At 51.9% G+C, this 24134-nt stretch overlaps 1 protein-coding gene across 1 annotated transcript in view; it reads left to right on the top strand.

Moving 5' to 3' along the window:
• Positions 1 to 2025: 2025 nt before the first annotated feature.
• LOC113971561 (heparan sulfate glucosamine 3-O-sulfotransferase 3B1-like) overlaps positions 2026 to 24134 on the top strand; it is a 29693-nt gene continuing 7584 nt past the window's right edge. The window contains exon 1 of the mRNA XM_027691631.1: positions 2026 to 2561. Coding sequence (XP_027547432.1) covers positions 2137 to 2561 — 425 coding nt within the window. The 5' untranslated portion in view covers positions 2026 to 2136. The remainder of the gene's footprint in view (positions 2562 to 24134) is intronic.

Here is a 24134-nt window from a genome sequence, read left to right as displayed (position 1 = left end):
ATTGATTAACCAGCCAACCAGCAGGAGAGCCACTCTTATGATTGCAGGGAACAGAGCAAACCCAGCTGTGCACTTCTGTTCCCCTTCCCTTCTAACCCCGTTTCTTCAGGAGGTTTATGCACATGTTCTCCTGCCACAACTGCTGATGTGGGATGTTAAATGAATTTTGGGAGCCAAGAGTAGGTGCTGGGCCTGGATGGAGCCCTGCTCTCAATGTGACAGCAGGTACAGAGACCTGTGCCCTGCCCAGCAGCCTGTGGGTCACTCACCCACAGCTGGAGGCAGCGGGTCAGTCTGGAGGATGGAACCACAATTGGTTCCCAACCTGCTTGTCAAAACCTCCCTCACCCACAACCCCTGCTCCAGGGTGAGCTCAGCCCTCCTCCTGATCTACCTTTCCTTGGATGCTGTTTCTGATCACTGACTTGCCATTCCTGGGGAAAAAACTCCTGGCGTCCAACTGTTGAAGATACAATTACAGTAAAACCTATCTTGGGGCTATTTTTCTTAAAAAGCCAATCCAACTTTTACAAGCTACAGCTGACATATATTAAAGGCTTAAACCAAACTTTCTGTGACATTTTGTTGATGTTACCCTGGCTGGTGCTGGTGGATGTAAGGAACAAGGAGAATTATTCCATCTGAAGGGTTTCCCTCTTAGCTCATGGGCGTAGGAATGTGCAGTGGAGCAACCTGTGCATGGAAGCCGCAGGTTTTGTGTTTGGAATTGCACAGAACACCGAGTGCAGAGGTGAGGAAACCTGAGGGCAGGAGAGGCAGCCTGTGTCACCCGTGGAAGGGCTGCTGCCCACAGCTGTGATTCATGCACTGCCTGGAACTGTCCTCTTTAATTCCCTTCACAATTACCCGTCTGGGCCAGCTGGCACAGCTCTGCCAGCACACACAGGGAAACTGGGAAGCAATTCCTCCTGCCACTGCACTTCAGCTCTGCTTGGTTGGGATCACCCTTCACACCACAGAGAGCCCAGCAGTGCTGTCTATTTTCTCTCACAGCAGAGAGATTCTTTGGAATTGTTTGCTGTTGACTCTGCAGCTGAAGTACAAAAGTTCTCCTTGCGTCATCCCCAAATCTGCTTCACAAATACCTGGTCCTGGGAAGGACAGGGGCCAGTGACACCAGAGCCGGCGGCCCAAGCTCTGTGTTAACCCACTGAGCAGCTTTTAGAGAATTCATACACTTCCCAGGGTCTTATTTACCTTATTTTCCTTTATTTCCCCTCAATTTTTATTTCCCCTCCTTGAAAAAGCAACTCGTCAAAAGAGTGGGTAAAACACTGAATCACAGAATGGTTTGGGTTGGGAGGGACCTCTAAATGCCATCAATGGCAATCCCTTGCCGTGGGCAGGGACACCTTCGACTAAACCAGGTTACTCCGTGCCCTTTCCAGCCTGGCTCTGAAAACTTCCAGGGCATCCACAGCTTCTCTGGGCAATGTTCGAACACCTCATTGTAAAAAATTTCTTCCTAATATCTATTCTGCCCTCTGTCAGTTTAAAAATATTATCCCTTGTCTCTGCCGAGAAGTTTTCCCCCACCTTCCTTATAATCCCCTTTTAGGTACTGAAAGACGGCAACAGGGTCTCCCCGGCGACCTTATTATCCAAGTGTATTGGGAATAAGGAGGAGGAAAAAGTGACTGAGATGCCGCAAACACTGCGACGCCCCAGCTGGCGATTCCCTGCAGCCCTGGGGGGACAGAGAGCGGGGAATGTACAGCGCACAGCCCTCGGCGGGATTCACCCCGTGCGGACCCAGGGGCAGCTCCGGGACGGCGGCGGGCGACCGAACCGCCCCGACGGTGCGATCCCTCCCCGCGCCATCAACCAATGAGTTCATCCCTCCTCCTGCTTCTCCCCTCCCCGTCTCATTATGCACCGGCGTGTGTCTGTGATAGGCTGCGGGCTCCGCCCGTCCCCGCTGCCGCGTCCCGCCCCGCCGCTGCCTTTGCTGCGCTGCCGGCGGCGGGAGCGGCGCTGGGCGGGCGGCAGCGCCGGGCACACGGCGAGAGACCGATGGGGCCGTGCTGAGCCCCCGCGGGTGCCCATGAGGCGCCGGGCAGAGCCGAGCCGAGCCGGCCGGGCTCCAGCCATGCATCCCGGCGCGCCCGCGGGCACATGGGGCAGCGCCTGAACCGCTGCCTCGATGTCCCCGTCGCGCTGCCGCCGCTGAGGCGGAGGCTGCTGCTGCTCTTCATCATGCTCTTCCTCTGGCTCTACATGTTCTACTCGTGCGCCGGCTCCTGCGCCGGGCTGGCGGCCCGCGGCTCTCCCGCACCGCCCCGCGCCGCCCCGCCGGGGGAGCCGGGCGAGGAGAGCAGCCTGGAGGAGCAGCGGGCAGCGCCCGACGCCGCCAGCCCCATCTCAAGCTTCTTCAACGGCTCCGGCACCAAGCGGCTGCCGCAGGCCATCATCATCGGCGTCAAGAAAGGGGGGACGCGGGCGCTGCTGGAGTTCCTGAGGGTGCACCCCGACGTGCGCGCCGTGGGCGCAGAGCCCCACTTCTTCGACCGCAACTACGAGCGGGGACTCGCCTGGTACAGGTACGGGACGGGGGTGCGGGGGGTCCCCCTGTCCCACCCTGGCCGCCCTGGTGCGGGAGTGCGGGCTCCGGAGCAGCTCGGGGAGCGCCCGGGGCCAAGTCCGCTCAATGTGTCCCCGTCCCCCCCCCGAAAAAAGCAACCCCTCAAAAATATAATCAACCCAGCGCGCAGCCTGCGCTCCCCGTTAGCCCAGGCGGCGGCGGTCTTGAAGCGAGCCAAACTGTGTTTAATTCTTATATGAAGGTTAAATATCAATTTAATATTCTTAAACGCTCTTATTCCGCGGTGCTTCCAGGGCTTTTGCTGGAGCGCTTATTTTTCCTCCAGCTCGGGGTGTTGCTGAGGGATGAGTGGTGTGTCCCCCGCGCCGGCACGGGCCGGAGGGCGACCGCAGATTTGGGGGGGTTGACCCGTTTGGGTTTTTTTTTTAACAATTAGAGTGGAGGTTGACCTGTTTGGGGGTTTTTTTGGTTTTTGTTGTTTCGGGGTGTTTTTTTACCAGTTTGGAGGGCATTGACAGGCTTGGGGATTTTTTAAGGCGTTTGGAGGGTTTTTGACCCTTCCCGGGAGCGCAGCGGTAGCCGGGACTGGCAGGCGGCAGCTCCGCGTTCCAGATAAAACTTCCTCGCTCCCTCCCCGCTCTCCGTCCCCGTTAACTTTCTCCTACCCCGCAATCATCTCTGGATCGATCGCCCGGGGTCGCGATCGCCCGCCCGGCGCGGGGCTGCGGGTGCGGGGGGGGAACGGGCGCGCCGAGGACGGGCTGAACCCTTTGGACTGGGAGAAAATTATAAATTCCTGGCTCGCATCCTGCAAGGATGGATGCCATTCCAAGTGATTTGGCGAGGAGCAGCCCCGTGCGGGGTGTCCGTGTGCGGATGGGCTCGGCCGAGCGGGAGGCGGTGGGTGCGGAGGAGAAGCGCTGTCGGACACCGAGCGCGGGGCGAGCCGCGTTTCGGTGTCTTTTCATCCCCTTTCCGATTGAAGTTCCTTTATCAGGAATATTTTGAATATGTCTTTCTACTGAGTGTTTACAGGAATGCTAAAGGAGCAGAGATGGAAACTTTGAAGCCAGATGGGAGCTGTGAAGTTGCGAATTGTAACCTCTTTGTAGTCTTGAAACTCCCACCCGGCAAGTCCGATTAGCTTTATGTCTCTTTTTTCAATGTTGCCATCCCTCAGCAGTTAGTGAAATGAGTGCAGGATAAGATCTGACGAGGAGGAAGTCATTTTTGAAAGCTGTTTTCGTTTTAGGAAATTCTGTCAGTTTGGTGGAGGATGCAGCGTGTCGTCCCACAGCGACTCAGATGGATCCTTTATAAATCCAGTTGGGTTTAAAAAAGTAATAATCTCGCGTCTTGAAGGAGAACTTGCATATAACAGACCAGAAGACCTGTCAGGATTTATTAGCAAAATGGTGTTGTACGTGTTGAACTCTGTTTTTAATTAGGCACCTAAATTAGACCATAAAATGGTTGATTAATCTTTTACAAGTAAGAGGTGGAAGGGGAGAAGGAGAGAATAATGCTTATGATCACGTTCATCTGTTATCCCAGATGCAGTGGGCAAAAGTCAATATTTAAAGGATACACATTATTTTTAAATTTGGAAAACAGGTATCAAAGTTGTGTTTAACTTCTTAAAGTTTCCTCTTATCAGCTGCTGAATTTTAAGCAGACTGGGCCCTATCCCCGCAAACATATCGCAGTTTCTCAGTAGTATTTTTCCCATTTTAGCTGAACTACAACAAATCTTGGGGTCTGAATGATGATGTTCCCAAGCAGCCAGTGCAAGTGATGCTGAAAGTCTTGAAATCACTGGAGTGTGATTCACCCCGAGGATGGGAGCGTGTCTGGCTGTCTCTGGGACAGGGACCAGGGTCGATTAGGAGGGACTAAATAATGCAAAATACATGAGGGAGGATGAAAACAACAGACAAGTTGTTATATATGGTGCATTATTTCTAACTTAATTAGAATTAGATGCAGAAGTTTGTTCCTATAAGTTTTGGCATTTAAAAATCAGTTCCTATCTAGTATTAACTCCAAACTCCCTCTGACTTCAGTGAATCTTGGCTTCTCAGCCCTCCTTATTTCTCCCAGCCCTAATGGGGCTTTTATTTATTATCTTAATGTCAATAAGGAGATGTGTTTGTATTTTCTTGTTGATGGCCCAATAAAATTGTATTAAAGATGCCACAGAAGTTCAGTGGTGCCAGTGTCACACAGCGAGCTGGGCAAGCCTCGCCTCTGTTTTTCAGATACTTTTGCACAAATCGACTGAACTTTGGAACTGGGGGAGTTACTGTGTCCTCAGCACCCTGTGTGTTCAGTGTAAATCCAACTGCCTGCCTCTGAAATTATAAAGATTTTTGACCAGTTTTTGACCCTCATCTCATTAAAAGTGTATTTTAGTCAACTGGCTAAATTCGGTCATATCCACTAGGAGTTTTTGTTTGTTTATTTAAGTTGTTCCTGCCATCCAAAATCTGCATTTTCAGATTCCTAAGATGCAGAAGGCATCACAAATTTGCTTGTTTAGCTTGATGAATTCTTATTTTTGCGAGTATTTGCAATTAATCATGTTTGTGTAAACTACTGATCTCTGTCTCAAGTTTTCATCTATGGAAAATAACTTTTGAAGGCGGGAACGCAAAGTTTTTCCTTGCTCCATTTTCTGTCAAGTGAAATGAAATCTGTTGGTTTGTTTCCTTTGTGTGGAAGGCAAAACAGCATCAAGTGGTGCTGACCACCATTTCTGAAAAGCAGAGGGAAAAGAGGGGAAAAATTACATTGTTTTTTTCAATAGTGAGATAACTAAAATTTAGTGAAAATAACTTCCGTCCACACGTTGCAGGGTTTGCACCCAGTAATGTTTTAACTGCCTCAAGTGAAAATATGTACCATGACAGAGGAGAAACGGGATCCAGCCACTATTGCAAATAAATTTTAAGTAGCGCCTGGAATTTTTGGATAGTAGAGAAGTTCTCTCTTTGGAGCAGTAAGGAATTCTGAGCTGTGTGTCTGACTGCCCGGCCGAGCAGCCTGTGGTGACGTCGTTGTTCTCTTTTGGGTTTATTGTAGGGCTTGGTGGGGGAGAAAAAGTGTTTCTTGCAAGCCTAGAAAATCAATTGTTGAATTTCTTTTATTATTTTCTTTAATTGATTCAACAGTGATGCATTTTGAAATGTCCTTGGGACTTGAAAGCCTGTTGTCCTGTAACTAATGTAAGAAAAAGAGATCGTGTCACTAGTGTTACACGTTTGGGGTTTTTTCTTTTTTTGTTATTATTTTCAGCCCAGTGGGCTGTAATACCCAGTCTCTCCTGCCTTGGGCTGGGCGTTCCCAGCCCTACTCACCATCACTGATTTATATTTCGAGTCTGTAGCTCTCTGCTGGAACCCCTGTGCCGTGGCTGTGCCGGCTCTAACCACAACACCACGGCTGGACCGAGCTCCTCTGCCTCTAGCAGTGCAGCAAGGAGACCTCTTTTCCTTTTTCCTTCTTTTTTTTTTTCCATGGAAAATTCTTAAAGTGCTGGTGCTTTATCTTCCTGCTATTGCTAAGTTGCCTTAGTTCATTCTCCTTACCGAGACCGTGTGGTTTGGGTCAGCAGGATCAGGCCCCGTGGTCTGGTGGTGTGCGATGAACTGCTTCAAACGTGCCTTTCTCAGACTTCCAAATCACCTCAGTGAGACTGGGGACCTTAATGTGCAAAGAGCTGCTTCACAGCATTTCCTGAATCAGGAGAAACTTCCTCATTTTTTTATTTTTCCCTGGGAGCCTCCCTTTTTTCCCCAAGGAGAGTGTAGGGGTGCGAGCTGCTGCTCGCAACAGGCCAGGCTGGGAGCAAGGGAAGAGTCAGGAAATGATGGTTAAAATTGAGAGTGAAAGCCTTGCTGTGCTAAATCTTGACCAAGGCAGGGTTTGACCCTTGTGTTTGGTCATTCTCTATAATCTTAACTTTGGGGAGGGTTTGACCCCTGCTGCTTAATTGCCACTGCTACTTTGCTTCCCGGTGGGACACGGACCCAGAGCGCGGGCACAGCCGGGTGCTTGCAAAACTCAACGTGTTGGTTTCCGCTGAGTGTCCCAAGCTTAGCTGGCCCCAGGAATTTTGGGAACAGCCCTGTTTCTCCCAACTGGACTTTGGGTGCAAATGACAGCATCTGAGCAGAGACCAGTTCCTCCAATGCATTCCCGTGAGCTGCGCTGGGCTGGAACGAGCGTGTCCTAAAGGACGGTCGCGTTCTCTGGGATGGTTTTGCCGAACAACTTTGCCTTTGAGATTTTTGTGTTCTTGATGTAAAAAAAAAAAAAAATAAAATTAAAAATCAACTGTTGGCCTTGCACTGTGTCGTGCTTAAGCGAGTGGGGACTTTTAGTGGTCCCCTCCAAACCTACACGGGGCTCAGTGCCCCCTTGGCCGTTCCAGCGGCTCCCCACGATGTGTCTCAACCGCTGGGCGACGTCGGGAAGAAAATGGCCCCAAAAAAGAAGGGCTGGGCTGCTAAAATCAGTCAGCAAGGCCCTTGTGTTTGCATGGGATCATTCCTTCAGATCTGAGGAGGGTTGAGTTGTTCAAACAGATGGCAAAGATTATTCGTGTTGCTGGGGTTTCAGTGCACTGCTCTGTTTCAAGCATGTTGCCCGATATGACGCACGTGACAAGTTCTTCCCAGCACGACGCTGGGGGGGGGGACGACATTGTCTGCCCTGCTCGGGTTTCATGGCCTCACCTGTCGAGCTGCTGAACTTTTCAAAGTTGCCCAAGCATTGGGGGTGACGGATGCGGGTGGTGGATCTGCCTGGCTAATCGTGTTAGCCCGGCTCTGCCGGGGAGCGCTGTGCTCCTTGGCATGAAAACGATGGGAATGAAAACCCACGGGCTCCGCTCCGGGTTTGGGATTTATGATTTTTTTTTTTCTTTTCAAGTGGGCCATGGCAGATGTCTGTAACACACACCAAGCTATGGATATCTCAAGGCACTTCTAGTCAAGGCTTTGTTTTCAAAAGCATCCAGCAAGCCCCGGGTGCGGTGGCTATAAAAACCCTACCCAAAGCACCATTCTTTGGAGCTGTATTTCCAAGCTGCCTGATGATGGGATTGTCCTACCTTCAGGCCTCTCTCACTGAGCTGCTCTGTTCACTTGAGCCCGAGTTTGGGGCTATTAATCCATCCTAAGTAGGAAGAAGTCTAATTTAGTGATCGTTCAGCGTGAGATTTGTGTCTCCTGGTGGTGTGACCATGGGTGATCAATGGGCTCAGGGGATAATGAATGGGCCAGGGCTGTGTGGGATGGGTAACATATGGGCTCAAAGAACAACAAATAGCAGGGCACATTGTTTCAGTGCTGTAATTAGGGGGTCAGGGGCTATCGGCTGCTACCTGTTGTCACCCTGTGGTGTGTGAGGAGGGGCTGGAGCAGAGGCTTCTCCCTTGGTTTGTGTGAGATGACTAAGAGCTGTGCTGGGTCCTGACTTGCTGCTGATGACTGTACTGGGGCTTGCCCACGCCATGGCAATTCCAGGGCTTTCAGCAGCTCCCTGTGTGTTTAATTAGCTCAGAGAAGCACCGTGTGCTTTTTAAAGGCGCTCGGCCCCGCGGCAGCCAGAGGGCAAGAGAGTAAATGGACCTTATCCCGGCTTTTTTAATGGAAACAGGGGGTCCTGTGATGAAACATTGATTATCAGCATGCTCAGAGGGAAGGGAGGGTTAATTTGGGACAGGGGTTTACTGGTGGTATAACTTTACCATCAGGAAGTTGCTCCCAATCTGGAGGTGGTTGCAAGGTGCCCAGAGACAAGTCAGGAAGGGCATCACATCATGTTGGGGGTCAGACAAGAGGCAGAAGTGCAAGTCTCTCTATCTTGAGCATCTCTCCACCTGAGGATGGTGAAGACTTCTCAGTTGTGATGTGCAGTGGACCTTAGTTCATTCATAAAAGTGGTAGGAAGGAGACAACCCCTCCTGGTGCCACGCTCTGAAGACTGAGGAGGAAAATGGACTCGGTTATGGTGATTTAACACGTGGTGCTCTCGTACTGGAGGTGAGGAGGGGCTTGTAGGAGCTGTGACCCGCCTTGCTTGGCTGCCCAACCTTTCCTCCTGGCTCTGTGGCCACAGGAGTCACTCAGAGAGGATCAGAAACTTGGGAGTTTGGGGCTTTAGATGATGTTGGCGAGAATGTTAGAGGAAAATAGGTGTACAAGTGCTGCTGGCAGAAGACCTCACACTGATTTCCAGTAAATGAATAATTCCATTTTTTAAATTTTTTTCTGTCAAAATATGTGAGCATGGCAGTACCCTGCCACGTGGTGGCTGGGAGAACTTTATTTAGAGAAAAATAATGTCAGGTTCTGTTAAATGCTTTACATCTGTGTTAACCTCCTTGGGAACGCCCTGGAACTGCCCTGCTTCAACAGCACTGCAGTTTGCTCCACTCCCTACAGAAAAGGGAGGGAGGGAAGGCATGTCTACAGAGGGATGCTGTGACTTAGTGCTGGCATCAAGGGACTCATGGCTCTATTTGGCAGTAGGTCTGACCCAAAATTTAATTTGCAGCCAGTCTGGGGTGCAGGGCCGTGTGTGGCTCATCCTGCCCTTGACATGGCTTGTACAGAGTCACCCACAGAGCCTGGCTTTGCACAACCATGCTGGGGGCAGGGGGTGGTCCTCCCTCATCCTGACCTTCTTGTGAGCCTTGTGCTGCTAAGATTCCTTAAGCCAGAGCTGTTGGCTGGCCAGTCCTCTCTGCTGCTGCTGCTGGGGATTTCTGTGAATCCACCGAAGTGGCTGGTTTGTAATAAAAGTGAGCAGTTGTAACCTCTCCCTGGAACTGGCACAGCCTTTCCCCTCCCGTGTGTGTTCCTGGCAGCACAGCAGGCAGCTCTTCCAGAACAGAGTGGGAATTGTGCAAGGGCTTTCATTTTATATGCTGATGTATAACATTATAGGTGGATGTATGTATTTTATAGATCCTTCCTGAAGGTGAACTCAAGGCCAGATCCTGCACTGCCACAAGCATGGTCTGAGAGTACTGAATATGGCTGCAGTAAAAACACCGACTCCCTTTAAAAGACACACTTTTCACACAGGAACTTTGCTCTGATGAAAAGACGAGTCCCCAGCAGTGTGCAGCGGCAGAGAGTGAACCAGGTCCCCAAAAGTGGCGTGTTTAATGCAGTTCAAAACTCTGCCAGGGGAAGGGCTCCAGGATCAGGCCCTCGGTGTGTATCCATGTGACTGTGAGTGCAGAAAGTGTCCCCACAGAAGCCAAAATCCATTACAATGATTAACTTCAATAAAGCAGCTTGACAAGCTTTATATTAAAGCCCTGAGCTCACGGTGTCTCTGAGCATGGAACACAAACTTGCCTCAAAATGTGAAAGTCTGTGAAGTGCAGGCGAGCGAAGGAAATCTTTAGAGATTTGTTGATCCGGTAAAAGAAAAATTAAACGTGAGAAAAGCTTCGCTCTGGGGTTAAATTGCGTTTATATTTTTGATTCGGAGCAGGGTCCGGGGGCTGCAGCGCTGGCTGGGCTCGGAGATCCTCCCGTCACTAGGGGGAGGACGAAACCCCGGCGTCTTACTCACAGAGCGTTTTGCTGCTTCATTGAGCTATTAAATATTTGTTTAAAAACTGGCAAGGCCTGCAGCTTTGGCATGCCTTCGGTTTGTTTTTCTAAAGGTGCATTAGACTTGGAGGGAAGGCAGGAGGTGTTGGAGCAAGCAGGAGGTGTGTCCCAGCCCTTGGTCCCGGAGTGGCTGTGCACGGCTTGGACGTGGGGCTGGGAATGCTGTTACTGAACCTGAATTGCAGCGGGATCCCGTGACTCTGCTCTGCCCCGTGTCTGCGCATGTTGGAGAGAACGTGATGCCTCTCACAGAGGTGCTGAGCCTCTGCTCTGACCCCCTGCGCTCACCTCTGGTGACAGCCAGTGAATTGTGCCGGGTCAGAGCTGGTCCCCCGAGTGCCGGGGCTTCTGCAGGAGGGGTGGGACGGGGGAAGCTCACCGAGGTCTCACCTGAGACCAGCGCGGCAGTGGTGGGTGTCTGTGATCACCCCCGGACACCTGCCCCGGCTTCACCATGGCTGGACCGACCCAAGGGAGCAGCCCGAGAACAGCCCCTTCTCCAGGACACGCTCAGCAAAGCCCATCCCCTTCCTTTTCCCCAGCGCAGTGCACTGAACTTGCTGCAACTTAACACAAAGCTTGTAACTTCTTTCTTTTTCTTTTTCTTTTTTCCTTTTAATTTCCCTCTTGAGCTGCTCTGGTAGTTGATGAACCTTGGGCTGTCTGCATGGCATTTGCAAGAAGGCAGAGGGGAATAACTAATAGGGGGGATGTTGTGCAGGGAAGGAAGATATCAGCCTTGCCAGAGCAGAAGTGGAATAGCCGGTTAGGGTTTCAACGTGGGTTTGCTGCAAGCCGAGAGGGGCCGGGAGCTGCTGTCTGCTCCGAGGGCTGGTAATTACAGGCTGGCGCTGCCCGGACAGCCGGACGAGCGGGAGGAGCCGCGGGTGTCTGGGCACACACCGGCGCCTTGGCCGCCTGCCCCGCCGGCACCGCCACCGCTGCGCCCCCAGAGATGCTCCCAAGGTCGCCCTGCTAAATGCAGTGTAATAATTAATTAAGCTATATATAAACACAGCGCTCACGTGGTCCTAAAAGCAGATTAAGAGCGCCGGAGTTTCCTCTTCTGCGCCTTCCTCCCCGCGAGTCTTCCTCTTGCCGGGCTCCTCCGCGGGGGAGCCCTGCAGTTGTCGCGGGCTCGGCTGTCCCAGCAGGGCTCACCAGTTGGGTTAAGCAGCTGCATAGCCGGGGCTGAGCCCAAAAATGATGGGGGCAGAGCGGTGCCGGCTCGATGGATTCCCCTCACCCGGTTCGCCCATCAAACCCACTCCTCTCGCTGGCGGGGGAGGGCAGGACACGTGCGAAGCCTCTGCCCTCCCAGCCCAGATCACTCCGTCATTTCTCTCTGCCGTGGTGCCTGATGCTGGGAATAATCCAATGCTGGGAATAATCCAATGCTGGGAATAGCTGCTGGGATTTGCCTTCAGCAACAGGCGTTCCAAAGCTCCTGTTGCTTTCAGACTCAGTACAGCAAGAGCTGAGCTGCCCTGTTTGTTCCCCACCACGGTGGTGGGGAAGCTTCAGTGAGGGGTTCAGAACCTCCCCAAAAGCACATTTGTGGGGGGGTTGCAGCATGGAGGTGGAAGAATAAACTGGGCTGGGTTTCCTGGAAGAGCTACAGCAACTTAAAGTTTGTAATGAGGCTTGAAACTAAACCCAAACCATCGCTTGCCTTGCGACTCCTGGGGAGTTGAGATTTGTACAGGATCAAAAATGATGTTTTGTTTTTTTTTATTGTCTTTTTGCATCCATCTGAAACTGGTCAAAACTCGCTCCAAACCCCATAAGTAAACATTTAGGGATAACATTTATTTAAACACTGGGTTAATTTCAATGTAGCTGGAGAAACAGCTCGGGGAAAGTTAAAAATCACATTCCTTAATCAAGCATAGGTGATAATGTGCTTTTGAGGCTGTTGGAGAAGAGCAAAGTTTTGTAGTAGGGGCACATGCATGCCACGAACCCATCAGCAAAGTCTGATCCTTGGAAAACAGAGCAGATCCCACATCCGTCTCTGGGAGCTGTGAGGGAGTGAGCATTAGCACTGCCCATGCTTGCCATGGGGCCACTCCTGCTGCTTCCCAGACCTTCTCCTTGCACACATCCAGTTGACTGGGGGCCACCACTAGGGATGGGACTGGTGGGAGGGGGTGCCCAGGGTGATGGGCTCCGAGGGAGGTAATGCAGGTTGTCCATCTCCAGTGTCTCTGGCTCTCCCAGGCAGAGCTGGCTGGTCTCGCTCTCCAAACCCCAGGCTGGATCTACAGCCGGGGGATGGAAACAGAGAGAAAAGACTTTGTGAGGGCTCACAATGGGGTCCCCAGTGGGTTCAGCCCGGGTCGGAGGGGGCTGGGCTGTCTCTTTGGGAACCCAAGGGTGCAGAGATCAAAGGTGCGGGTGAGTCAATTACAATCCACGTTTGGTTCATCCATATGTTTGGGTATTTGAAAGGCTTCAATGGTCACCCATTTTATATCTCTTATGCCCATTGATTTGTTAATCTGACACTTGGTTTCATCTGAATAACAATAGCTGTCATTCAGAGTCCTCAGTGTTCAGGGAAAAGTCATTTCACTCGGGTTGTGCTCCAAGGCCTTGGCAGACCGGCCCACTGTGCTCTTTATGTAGAAGGGCTTGAAGGACTTGGGGATAATTCAGCCCCATGGCAGGCTCTGGAAGGAAATCAGCTCTTGGTGGAAGCAGGGTGGGATACTGAAGGTTGCTGAGGGGTTTTGACTCGTGTAGCTTTGCTCTATAAGGTGCTTCCTGGTTGTCACCAGTGGACCTGCAGTGTGTGGGGTGTGAGGAGGTGGGCAGGGTTACACACAGAGACAACCCAAGCAGTCAGGAGTGGGAAGCAGGCATGGAGAGCCCTCAAGTACAGGCTGAGTGCTCTGGACTAGATCAAATCATTGTTAGGGCCAAGTGAAGTCTCTAATTATGTGAATACCTTTTTAATGAGCTGCAGTGCTTTGCATCTGTTGTACTTGCAGTAGAGCATCTCCACCAGCTGAGCCTGCTCTTTAAAGAGCTCTTGACTGTGTTTCGTGGACTGTTTGTGAGCACGTCATGATCCCACGTAATGACTGAGGCAGGAAGGGAGTCTGCAGACAGACCTGCTCCTTCTTGTTTCCCTAATTGGCGCCTGTCTCCCTCCTTTGCTGGGAATTTCTCTCCTTCCCAAGGCTGGTTGGGTTCCTCCTGCTCTACCCTGAGCCCTGCAGCGTCACTGGGGACCCATCTTGAGATGTGGTGGCACCACAAACCTGCAGCTTGATTGCCTCAATGGGCACGATGTTCTTTTAATCCTGGAACTTAATTTTGTGTCTTTGATGTCCAATGTGAGGTGTAAAAAGGAGGGGAGAGGATCAGGATGTTCATCCTGGCCTGACTGGAGATGTTTGGTTAAAAATCCCATCCTGGACATGTCTTACTGCTCTGTTTACCGTGGAGAGATCTTAATTTCCAGTGCCACTCCTTTATGAGTGCAAATCACAAATCCATTAACAAATGAGTTGAGGTGACAATCCCATTTGTGTTCAAATGCATTTAGGGATCAGCACTGAGAGGATCACCGGTGTATTAATTTGCCAGGCCTTTTGTTCCAGGGGGTGGCAAATATAGCTCATCCCAAGGGGGGTCACACTGACCGGGACAGTGCCCAGACTACCGATGGTTCGGGATGGGGTTGGTGCCACCCCTCCCTTCTGGGAAGGAAGTGGGAGATTTTAAGGAGTTAACTGGGTGGCTCAGCTGGGAATAAAATCCTAAACCAATTTTAAAGTCTTGACCCACTTGATGGGATGCTGGGGGTAACGAGCAGCTGGTGAGCACAGGACATGCTTGGTTCTGTTCCTTGGTACAGGACATGCTGGTCCTGGGTTTGTTCTTCACTGGCCACTGGGAAGGTGACCCATCCTCTGACAGTGAGAGGGGGCATCCCCTTCCCTTTACAGCAGCTGAGGAGGAGCCTCAGTGCTGCGTGGTCTCGTGGTTGGTTTGGGTGTTGCTGAAGAGGCAGGTGGAGTCGTGCAGCTGAGGTTTGGCAGCGCTTGGCCTGTGTTAGGAACACGGGTGCATGACCAGAAAGGGCAGAAAAAATTATAACTTTCTTTTTCCATGGTGCAAATGGAAAGCTGGAGACTTTCTGAGCTGATGTCTCAAAGGTCTCTGCTGTTCAGGCAGTGCTGGATGCCCAGAGGATCCCTTTAGGTGTAGAAGGTGGATTCCTGGAGACCCTACACAGCTTTTTTTGAGGACCTGTAGATGTAAATGTGTCTCAAGGTTTGTGTCAAGCCTGCCTTGGCCCTGCCAGCCTGTGAGCTGCCTTTCCATATGCTGTGGAGGAGCTGGTGGGCTCTGCTTCAGACTTCACAGGGAAGATACTCAAGAGGTTCTCAGTGCCCAGAGGAAAGTGCTGCTGGGTCAGTAAAGTCCCTGCTCCCCTCCCTGTGTTGTTGTGCCCATGGTGAGGAAGAGGAGCAGGAGCACAGCTGTCACCAGTCCCTTTTGGGGGTCTAGACAGTAGTTTAAGCCCCCCTTTGCCATGTCTTACCCCAAGGGCAGATGAATCACTGGGAATGCTCCCTCTGCATCCAAGGGGTGCAAGCTGGGGTGTCACTCAGAGCAGAAAGGGGCTCTGGGGCTTATCAGGAGGCTTTTTCAGAGCAGGAAGGCTGGGCTTGATTAGCAGAAATGTGTGTCAAGGTGGCAAACAAAGTCCTCCCTGTGCAAAGGCTGGGCCACTCGTGCGGGTGTTTAACAAAGGGCAGCATTATCAGCGTGACTCGTTACCTGCCCGTGCAGGCACAGGATTAGGGCATTTGTTTGGTGTGGGAAAAACACAAAAGACCTCTCAGCAGGGCTGTGATTTATGGATGTGGCATTAGGGGAACGTGGGCCTGCCCGTGTCTCGCTGGGTCGGTTTTGTTTGGTGCCTGTTGACTTGTGCAGCATTTCTGGGGGGTTGGCTCTTTGCTTTCTGGGTTGGGTTGGGTTTTTTTTTCCCCCCTTACCCTCCAGCAGAATTGGAGCAGGTGAAATGTGGCGGCTTGGCAGTGCCCCAGGGAAGAGGGAGAGCCTGGGAAGGGACGCTGAAGTTCATCTCCTTGTCCTGGATGGAAATTTGTTAGGTGGTCCTGAGTTCCTGAGTGTTCAGTCGTGCTGGACCAGGGTTGGCCTCCCACATCCAGCTGCTCTTGGTGGCTGGAGAGACACTGCTGCCATGGTCACTGCATGAAACTTCACCAGGAAGTTAATTTATAAGTATGTGCCATAAAAATCTATATCCATATATGGACCCCCCCCAGGATGGCTCCAACTAGGGGTTGACCTCTGTTGAAATCCCAGTTGAAACTGGGAAGCTTCCTTGTTGCAACATGGCTACAGAAACACCGTGAGGCTGCACAGCTGCCCTACAGACAACTTGGGGTGCATGAAGGGACCATCTCCCCTGCACTGGTTACACCAGATGTGCCCTTTGGGTCCAAGCTGAGGTGTACTCTGCTCATTGAGCTCCCCAACACCAGCACAGGCATTAGGGGTTGCTGGAGAAGGGCCTTGAAGAGCAGGTACTGTAGGGATGAGGCAGATGGGATAGCATTCCATGGGCCACCTGGATCAGGAACACCTCCTGGTGTCCCAGCCAGGGGCAGGAGCCCTGGGAGTCCCAGTGTGACAGGCCATGAGCCAGGAGGATGCTTTGCTCCATGTGCAGGGGTGGGTGATTTGGCCCTTTGGCTCTTGGTTTGGGCATCTAATTCTTGAAACACCCTGTGCTTCTGGGACTACAGCAGGAAGCCAACAGACTGTACCCTGGCTGCAGTGCCAACTCTGTGCACCTCAGCTGCTGCCTGCCCCACATCCCAGATCCCCACATCCCTGGGGTTTGACCCGACGGAGGTGGCTCCTTTTGCTGCAAGGAAACGTTTTCCCAAGACCTACGAGCAGGAGAGATGTCTTAAAGACCAGCAAGGAGCAGTGCCTGGGGGGCTTAACATCTCTGAGAGGATTAGTGCCCTTGCTGCAATTAAGAGAGCAAATTGGTGGGTGTGGGAGATGTTTGGGGCTGCAGACTCAGTGCTGGGATGGCTGAACACGCTGCCAGCACTGGCTGGTGCTCCTGCTGCTACCAGATGGTTGTGCCTGAGCCTTGGTGTTGGGGAAGGGGCCAGAGGGAGGAGGCTGCAGTGGGCACTGGTGCCACTTGGACCTGGCTGAGCAGTTACTGCGTGGCAAGAGAGCTGACAGCGAGTGCTGGGCGTTGGTGGGGAGCTGTGGAAAGAGCCCAGTTGTTCTCCTGATGGAGCTGAAGCCAACCCCCTGAGATCAGTGGTATTAGTCCCACATTCCACAGTCCGTTCACCTGGGTAGCATGGATGTGTTCTGGGTGTCCCACCAGCTATGCTTTCTTTATCTGCTTTTAAGCCTCTCCCAAGCCAGGCTTCCTTTGCTCAGGCCTACTCTGAGATAGCAAAAGCCTTACAAGGGCTGCATTTTGGGGTTTACCCTTTTTATTTATTTCCACAGTTAAGCCAATAATTCCAGACCTCTCTTGCTTTGCTGTTTTTTTTTCTGGGCAGGGACATTCTGTGCAGATGCTGAGCCAGTCCAAGCTCAGCAGATACTGGTTCCAGCTTCCCATGAGGGCAGAATTGGTGCTACCCAAGTAAAGCTGAGTTCAGGAATTCACACCTGTGGTGCAAGGATGTCTTAAACCAGTGCTGCCCAAGAGGCCTTGAGAGCAGAACTTTGTCTTGCAATGAATCCATAAGTGGATCTATCAAATCTTTGTGTAGTAGGAGTTTAGTATATGTAATTTTAACTGTAGGTAGGAGTGTAGTACATGTAATTTTAACTGTAGGCTATAAATTTTGGAAGGAGGAGAAGTTGCTGGTCTTTCTGGTCCTGATAGAGTAAGAGGCAGAGGCAGTCCAGAGAATTTATTTTTCCCCAGGACTGAATTGTGAGCACTGAAATCTCTGCAGATGCCTAAAATTCTTCCTCTTTCCTCCCTTTCAGGCTGTTGTCTGTTTAATTTATTAGGAAAAATGTTTCTACTGCTTTGCAATAAACTCTTGGACACCGTGACAGTAATCCTGGCTTCTTCCAGTCCTGCATGGGCACAGCTCTGGAGTAGCTGCTGAGCTACCAGGGCGAGCAGAGCCGAGCTCCTGCTCCTGTTGGAGGTGGTGGGGGCTCACACTGGTGGCCTCCAGGTGCCAGAAGAGAGGGAAGAGGATTACACTGGTGCAACTGGGGCTCTCCTGCAGGGACAAATTCCAGTTAAACACTCCAGCGGGGTGTAGGGAGAGGTGACATGGAACAGGAATCAAACACACAGCTTGGCACAGACAGCTGGCGCTGCGATCTGCTGAGAAAGGGTCTTTAGTCCCAGTTTACCAGTTAGCTCAGTCATGTTTCCTGCTGAGTTTAGGGGTTCTCCCCCCCCCCCGCCTTAAATCATGAGTTTCACAGAATTGCCCCCCTCCCTGTTCTGCTTTTAAACAAAACCAGTCTTTTTGTTCCTTTTTGGGGGGAAATGGAGACAGATTAGAGTAATCTCACATGACTCGAGCGGTGGGCAGCGCAGCCCGGTGCCGCTGGGCGATATTCTAAAGAACTCACCCAGAAACGGCAATTAGCTTTTAATTGCAGCTCCGCTGCCGGCCCCGCGCCCGCGGGAGCAGCACCGGCCGCTCTTTGTGGGCCGGAGCAGCACCGGGGGGGACCCATGGCCATGAAAGGGGACCGGGGGCGACCGGGAGGAATAAGATGCTCATTTCAGCCCCACCCCCTTACTGCGCTCAAAAGCTCTTACTTTCAGAGCAAAGCACTATTGAAGCGTCGGGACAATGGAGCCCAAATCCTGCTGGGGGAAGGGAGGTGCTGGCAATTGCATCTTTTGTTGCTTTTCCTTCTTTCCTTGCCTACGGCCTCCCCCATCCCACCCCTCCAAGAAACCCACATAGATGCTCGCTAGATGATAATGCAATCACTTTCTCGGGACCTTGCTAATAGGATTATAATTATTACTGGAGATGAACTGGAGTGAATAGAATATTTACCACTTCATCTTAAATTATTGTAAATCCCTCCAAAGCAGCCCTTTGATATGTAAAGTGCTGCCCCTCTCCCCCCAGTGAAGATAATTATTTAGTGGAAGTTCAGAGCTTTTAAGTATGATGGGGAGCAGAAAGAGGCTTCGGTGTTTACATAAAGAGAAGAGGAGGGCCTGTGTAATGAACTGGTGAAGTTGATGAATATCGTGCCTGGCTCCTGCAAAGGAGGAGGGAAAGTTCTTGCTTAGCACTTGTAACATCTTGGGCTGATGTTGGGGGAAGAGGGGACAAAGTAATTGGGAATATGGCCCATCCCAGCCCAAAGAAAGCCCCACATCTCTGCAGTCCATGCTCAGTCAGTGCACGAGTCCACCAGGTGACAGTGGCAGCATTTTGGGTTTGTTCTTTAGGGCTGGAGGAATTCCTGTTTGAGGAATGACCAAATAGCCTGGGAGTCCTCAGCCTGGCAAAGAGAAGTCCAGGGTGAAGCTGTGGTACTCTGCAGACTCAGAGCTAGGCTGGAGATGAAGGGAGGGGTGGACTGCTGTGATGGTGCAGGATCTTTACATGGTTTAAGGGCAGGGGCTGGGGTGGGCTGTGCACATGGAGGGTCTGCGTGGGGTCAGGGGGAGTCACAGGATGGTTTGGATTGGAAGGGACATCAAAGATCATCCAGTTCCAGCCCCCTGCTATGGGCAGGGATGCCACCCACTAGATCAGGTTGCTCAGGGCCCCATCCAACCTGGCCTTGTCCAGACATAGCACGTCCACCTGGACAAGGGGTTGGAAGAGTGACTGACTGAAGGTTATTAGGTGGGCAAAGTGCATCAGGCACAGGAAAGCCCCTGAGCTGATCTTGGATGGAGGCAGGGAGAACAGTAGGGGATGGGGTGTGTCTTTCCTTGTTCTTGCTCTGCCCTTGGCCTCCTATGGCCAGGGCTGGAGACCCCCAGGCCACTGGAGGGGGGGTCTGCACTCTCCCAGGTTTCAGGCTGGTCCCAGCCCCTTGAGCCCTTTCTCCCAGAGGTTGCCCTACATGGGGTGGGAAGGGGAGTTGCTCCAGTCAGCCACCTCCAAGGCCACCTTCATGCCTTTGTATCCTTTGGCAAGGGACAGGCATGTCCCAGGAATGATGGCCACACCACCCATCAGCCTCCATGGAGTCTTTGTGCCTCTTAGGCCTCTTTATTTTGCTCACTGCTGAACACACAAGCCCTGTCCCGTGCAGACAAGACTCTCATCAGGTATTTCTGCTGATCTAAGTTGTTCCTGCCCTATAGGCTTCACTATATGGTGCACCATATATGGCATTTGGATACAGAAGGCAGCAGCCCTGCAAGGGATAACATGTCATTATCTTGGTTATGAGTCTGTGCTTCTAATTAACCCACTTAGTCCCATCAGCTGGGGGAGGCATTTGGGTGAAAGATGGGTTTGGGCTGGCACAGGGTGGGAGGCAGCCTTGGCAGCAGAGGCTGGTTCAGCTCATCACACCCACTGCTGTTCCCAGAGGCACAAACCCTCCAGGTTTTGTGCATGGATCAGGCCCTGCTTTGTCCAGGTGGGTGCTCAGATGCTGCTGCAAACCCTCTGCTTGGCTCTGGCTGGGCCAGCTCTGCTGCAGCGTGGAGAGGGTCAAACCTCTATGGTGACTCCGAGGTCTGATTTGAACGCAGAGACTTTTGGGGAGGTGGAGAAAGCTTTTTATTAAAAAAAATAAACCCCCAAAAGCCCCAGACCCCTGGTGATTGCAGCAGTGTGTTGCCTCCTCCTCGAGGCTCTGCCGGCTTTGATTTGCTGGGGCTGTTTGGTGCCGGCTCTGCCGCCGGGGTGGGGCCCAAAGGGCCATCTGCCGGTGTCCTGCCTCTCCCTGCTCCCCCTGCCTTTGATGGGGCTTTTTATCCGCATCAAAGGAACTCGGATCAGCCTCCACAGCCCGGCCAGAGCTTGTTCCTGTGGCCTGCGTGGTGATGCCACCCGTGGCCACCAGCTCTTTGGTGCCTTCACACACCATCACCCTCCTCTCCCTCCTTTAATCCCCCGAACTCCCCAACAGGTGAAGGACACCTGGCAGCTCCAGGGGCAGGGAGCAAGGAGAGGGAGAAAAACATCCATTTCAGACCCACACATTTTTTTTTCTCCTTTCCCTCCTCCTTCACCTACCCCTTCCTCACCCCCAAAGTTCATTAATTCCCATCATCTGGTTCGTGTAAGCGTCGTGGCGAGGGTTTGATGGAGCTGGATAGGGTTACACCCATTTCAAAAAGGCCGAGCCCGGTTCCCAGCCGTTCCCTTTTATTGTTGTATAATTTGCCAACCCAAACAACAGGCTCCTGCTCGAGACAAAGGCACACATGTTGCTCTTACCACTGGCCATAAAAAAGAGGAGAGGCTGCCTGCTACTGTACAGGTCTGCGGTGCAACAACAGCCCAAGCCAGGGGAGATTTTGGTAAGAAAAATGTGATGTAGCAAATAACAAACCAGCAAGCACTCCCACCTCCAAAGAGGAATTTGCTGTTGCCTCTTCTCTTTCTGTTTCTTCCTCTTCCTCCACCTCCCTCCTTCTCCCATCCCCTTTCTGCCACGGGAAAGCGGAGTCAAAGCCAAGAGGGTAATTTTGAAGCCAGTTGACCTTGATGCAGGTGGCAGATTCTGTGATGCAATTAAAATGCTTTATTACTTTAACAGTCTTTCCCTGGGCTTGTCAGGTGCTTGCTCTTAAGGAATATTGCTGGGATTTGATGACTTTGTGATCAGCCTTGCCGCGATGAGGGGTTGAGATGGGATTAATGTGGAGGCCTCGAGGGCTGAGGTGGTGATGCTCTGAGTTTTTGCTTCCCAGAACATTGCAGAGCTCTTGCTCACTGCCAGGTGCCCCTACAGGGCTACAAGTGAGTGGTTTTAATCCAGCCCTTGGCTGCTCTTATCATCACTGTACATTTTTCCTGCTTTCTGACAGTAAAACTCTGCCTTGGAAACTGGGACCGACTGGGTATTGCCTGGGCAGAGCGGGTGGGCTGGGAGGCAAAGCTGCCAGCAGTGGAGGTGCCACCCCCATGTAGATACCCCAGAGTGTCTACAGCTCTTTTTCAAGATGCTGGAGTCAGCTCACTTGGCCTAAATTTATTTATTGGGATGGTGGAGGAGAGGAAGAGGCAGAGAAGCAGCGGGAATTAGGGTGAGAATTGTCTGTGCAGGGTGGGAGTGGCAGTCAAACCCTCCTCAGAAGTGTGTTTGACTTAAGGCAGCAGGTGGACTGTGGTTTGAAACGAGCCCTTTGGCTTTGGTGGGATCCTGAGTGGAGCAAAGCTGAGCAGGACCGTGCTGGGATGGAGCAGGGGACCAAACTGCCCCTGGGAACAGGGCAGTAATGTGGGAGGGCATGAAGCTTTAACCTGCCTCATCTTCTGCAGTTAGTCCCTCTAGAGCTGTTCCAAGCTGGTACCTGTGGGCTTGTTTGCTTTCAAGCTTGCAAATTAAAAATGCAGCAAAAATCTTAAATTTATCACGTGCACCAAATTGTACCACTTTTGGGGCTGTTCTGATTCTGGCTCTACCTGAGCTTGGTGTTACCTTGGCTTTTCAAACCCTCTGACAGGATTCTGGAGGCTAAAAATCTGTTTCCCCCCAGGAAAGAAGAACTTTTATATTTATCTTTTGTGTTTCTATTCACCTTCTCACCACAACCTTTCAACCTAATTTATGTGGTTTCTAGGACAGCCCTTTGGGAGGATTTGGGGTGAGAAACGGTCAGGTTGCCAAAATTCACTTTTCTGGGAAGAAATCACTTTTTGAAACACCGGTGAGGAATTTGGGCAGAAACTGGCCAGAAATAGGTTGGGTGCTCTGTGTATGCAGTGCTGGGCTGCAAAGTAAATGGTTCTGGATTGCAGGCCTGAACTTGATTGATGTCCAAAATAGTTTGACCTGATATTTCTCCCATTTCCCCTATTTTTATTGCTCCTAAAGAACAGCTATGGGGGGAAAGTCTAGGAATTCTGCACCAAAGACAGTTCTTGCTGTATCTGGTGGCAGAGCTGCTGCAGGGACTGCTGTGAGCACTCCCCAGTCTGCATCTTGTAGCTGCATCCAGGTGCTGTGGCATTTTATCCTTCCCTTGCTTTTACAACACCCTGTACACTCCTGCAGGAGAGCTTTGTCACCCTTGCAGAGGGAAACTGAGGGATTGAGCAAGTGGGGTGGAGGGGTTTGAGGCTGGAGGGTGCCACTGACCTGATTTTAGCACAGTGGGACTCAACTCTTGAACGTGCTGGAGCCTGAGGAACAGCCCCAAAAGTGATGCTGGGTGGCTCCAGGTGCTGGGTAGGATTATATCCAGCATGAAGCCCTCCCCAGGAAGGCAAACTCATCTGAGTGAGCTGTGTCTGGGCTGGGCAGCCTGGCGCTGACCCCTCTGTGGGCAAACGGCCGGGGGTGGGCGTCTCTGCAGCCCCTCAGGGCTCCAGGCTCCAGCAGACCCCGGAGCGGTTTATCCCAGCAGGTGTTTGCCATGGCAGGAGGTGCGTGGGGGGACCAACAGACATCCCCAGGGATAAATCCACCACTGCTGTGCCCTGTCCTGTGCTCTGGTCTGTCCTACCTGTGGTGAATAACCAGCAACAGGTTGTGGGGGTCCCCTGGCCCCCCCCGCCCCTCCCTGAGAAGTGGCAGCAGATTAGCCCCGAGCCCCTCTGCACAGACAAAAGCTGCCACAAAGGGCATTAGGCTTCAGGATTGGATTACTGTGGGGCCACCTGTCATCCCCACTTTGTAAATTTATCTCGCTCCATGCCCGGTTTTCACACTGGAGAAGTTTGCACTTTAAAAAACCTGCCCCATAAAATCCCCCGCCCGGTGCCTGTCCAAGCTGCAGCCTGGCTGCGTTTGTCTGAGCATCCCTTCTTGTTCCAGGCTTCAGAGCTGTGTGGGGCTGGGGATTAGGGCTGTTTGAATGAAGAGAGCCTTTATTACATTAGTCTAAGTGGTTAATAGGTAAAGTAGGCCAATCCATCTTTAGACTAAGCCTATCACTTCGCCTACGGAGGGTGCAGGCTCCGCCGAGGAGATATTCATTAAAGGAAAAGCTTTTCCTCTGTCCCTCTTGACATGTTAATAGCTCAGGGTTAGGGGCTCTGCTCTCTGCCTGTGCAGAATTCATAGCTGTGCAAAATTCCTGGCTGTGCTCACACAGCAACTCCCTCCCCTCGCTGGGACCCCCGGCAGCTCTGCCCGAGTCAGCAGCACTGAGCCCCACCAGTGCTTTGCTGGCTGGGCTGGGTGGGGAATAAAAGATGCTGGGAGCCTGTTCCTCATCCTCACTTCCCTCTTCCGTGCTCAGCAGCAGATGCCTCATCCCTTCCCAAGCAGGGAAGGAGGGAGAGGGTTCAGAGGATGGGTAGAGGCAATGCTTCGGTGCTGGGACTCTCTGCTGTGGGATGTTCTCAAGGCCAGGAGTATTCATGGGTTTGAAAGGATTAGACAGTTCATAGTCACTATGAAATGAGATGATTTGGATGCAGATGCTGGCTCCAGAGGTCTTTGAACTGCAGGTTGCCAGAAGGCAGGAGGATAACAAGGCAGGAGGGATTGCTTGCCAAGCTTTTCATACCATCTTTATTTTCCACTACGAGTTTCCGCTGCAGTGTCTTCATCCAGCCCTGTCCCGACTGGGGCTCAGCTGAGCTCCCTGTTTCCCACAACCTGGCTCCCTTTATCCTCTCCCTTTGCTCTCCCACAAGGACAGCAGTGGTGGCTGCACCTCTGCCATTCTTTCCTAGCACCAAAAATGCTGGCAGGAGCTGCCCAGGTCTCCACCGTGCCTGTGAAGGCTCCATGGGAATGGAAGGCTCCATGGGAATGGAAGGTTCCATGGGAAT

This window comes from Neopelma chrysocephalum, unplaced genomic scaffold (assembly GCF_003984885.1).
Source record: "Neopelma chrysocephalum unplaced genomic scaffold, ASM398488v2 Primary Assembly neopelma1_84, whole genome shotgun sequence".
NCBI classification, from domain to species: domain Eukaryota; kingdom Metazoa; phylum Chordata; class Aves; order Passeriformes; family Pipridae; genus Neopelma; species Neopelma chrysocephalum.
Note: the sequence above shows the minus strand (reverse complement) of the source record. Positions and strands in the feature narration are given on the sequence as shown.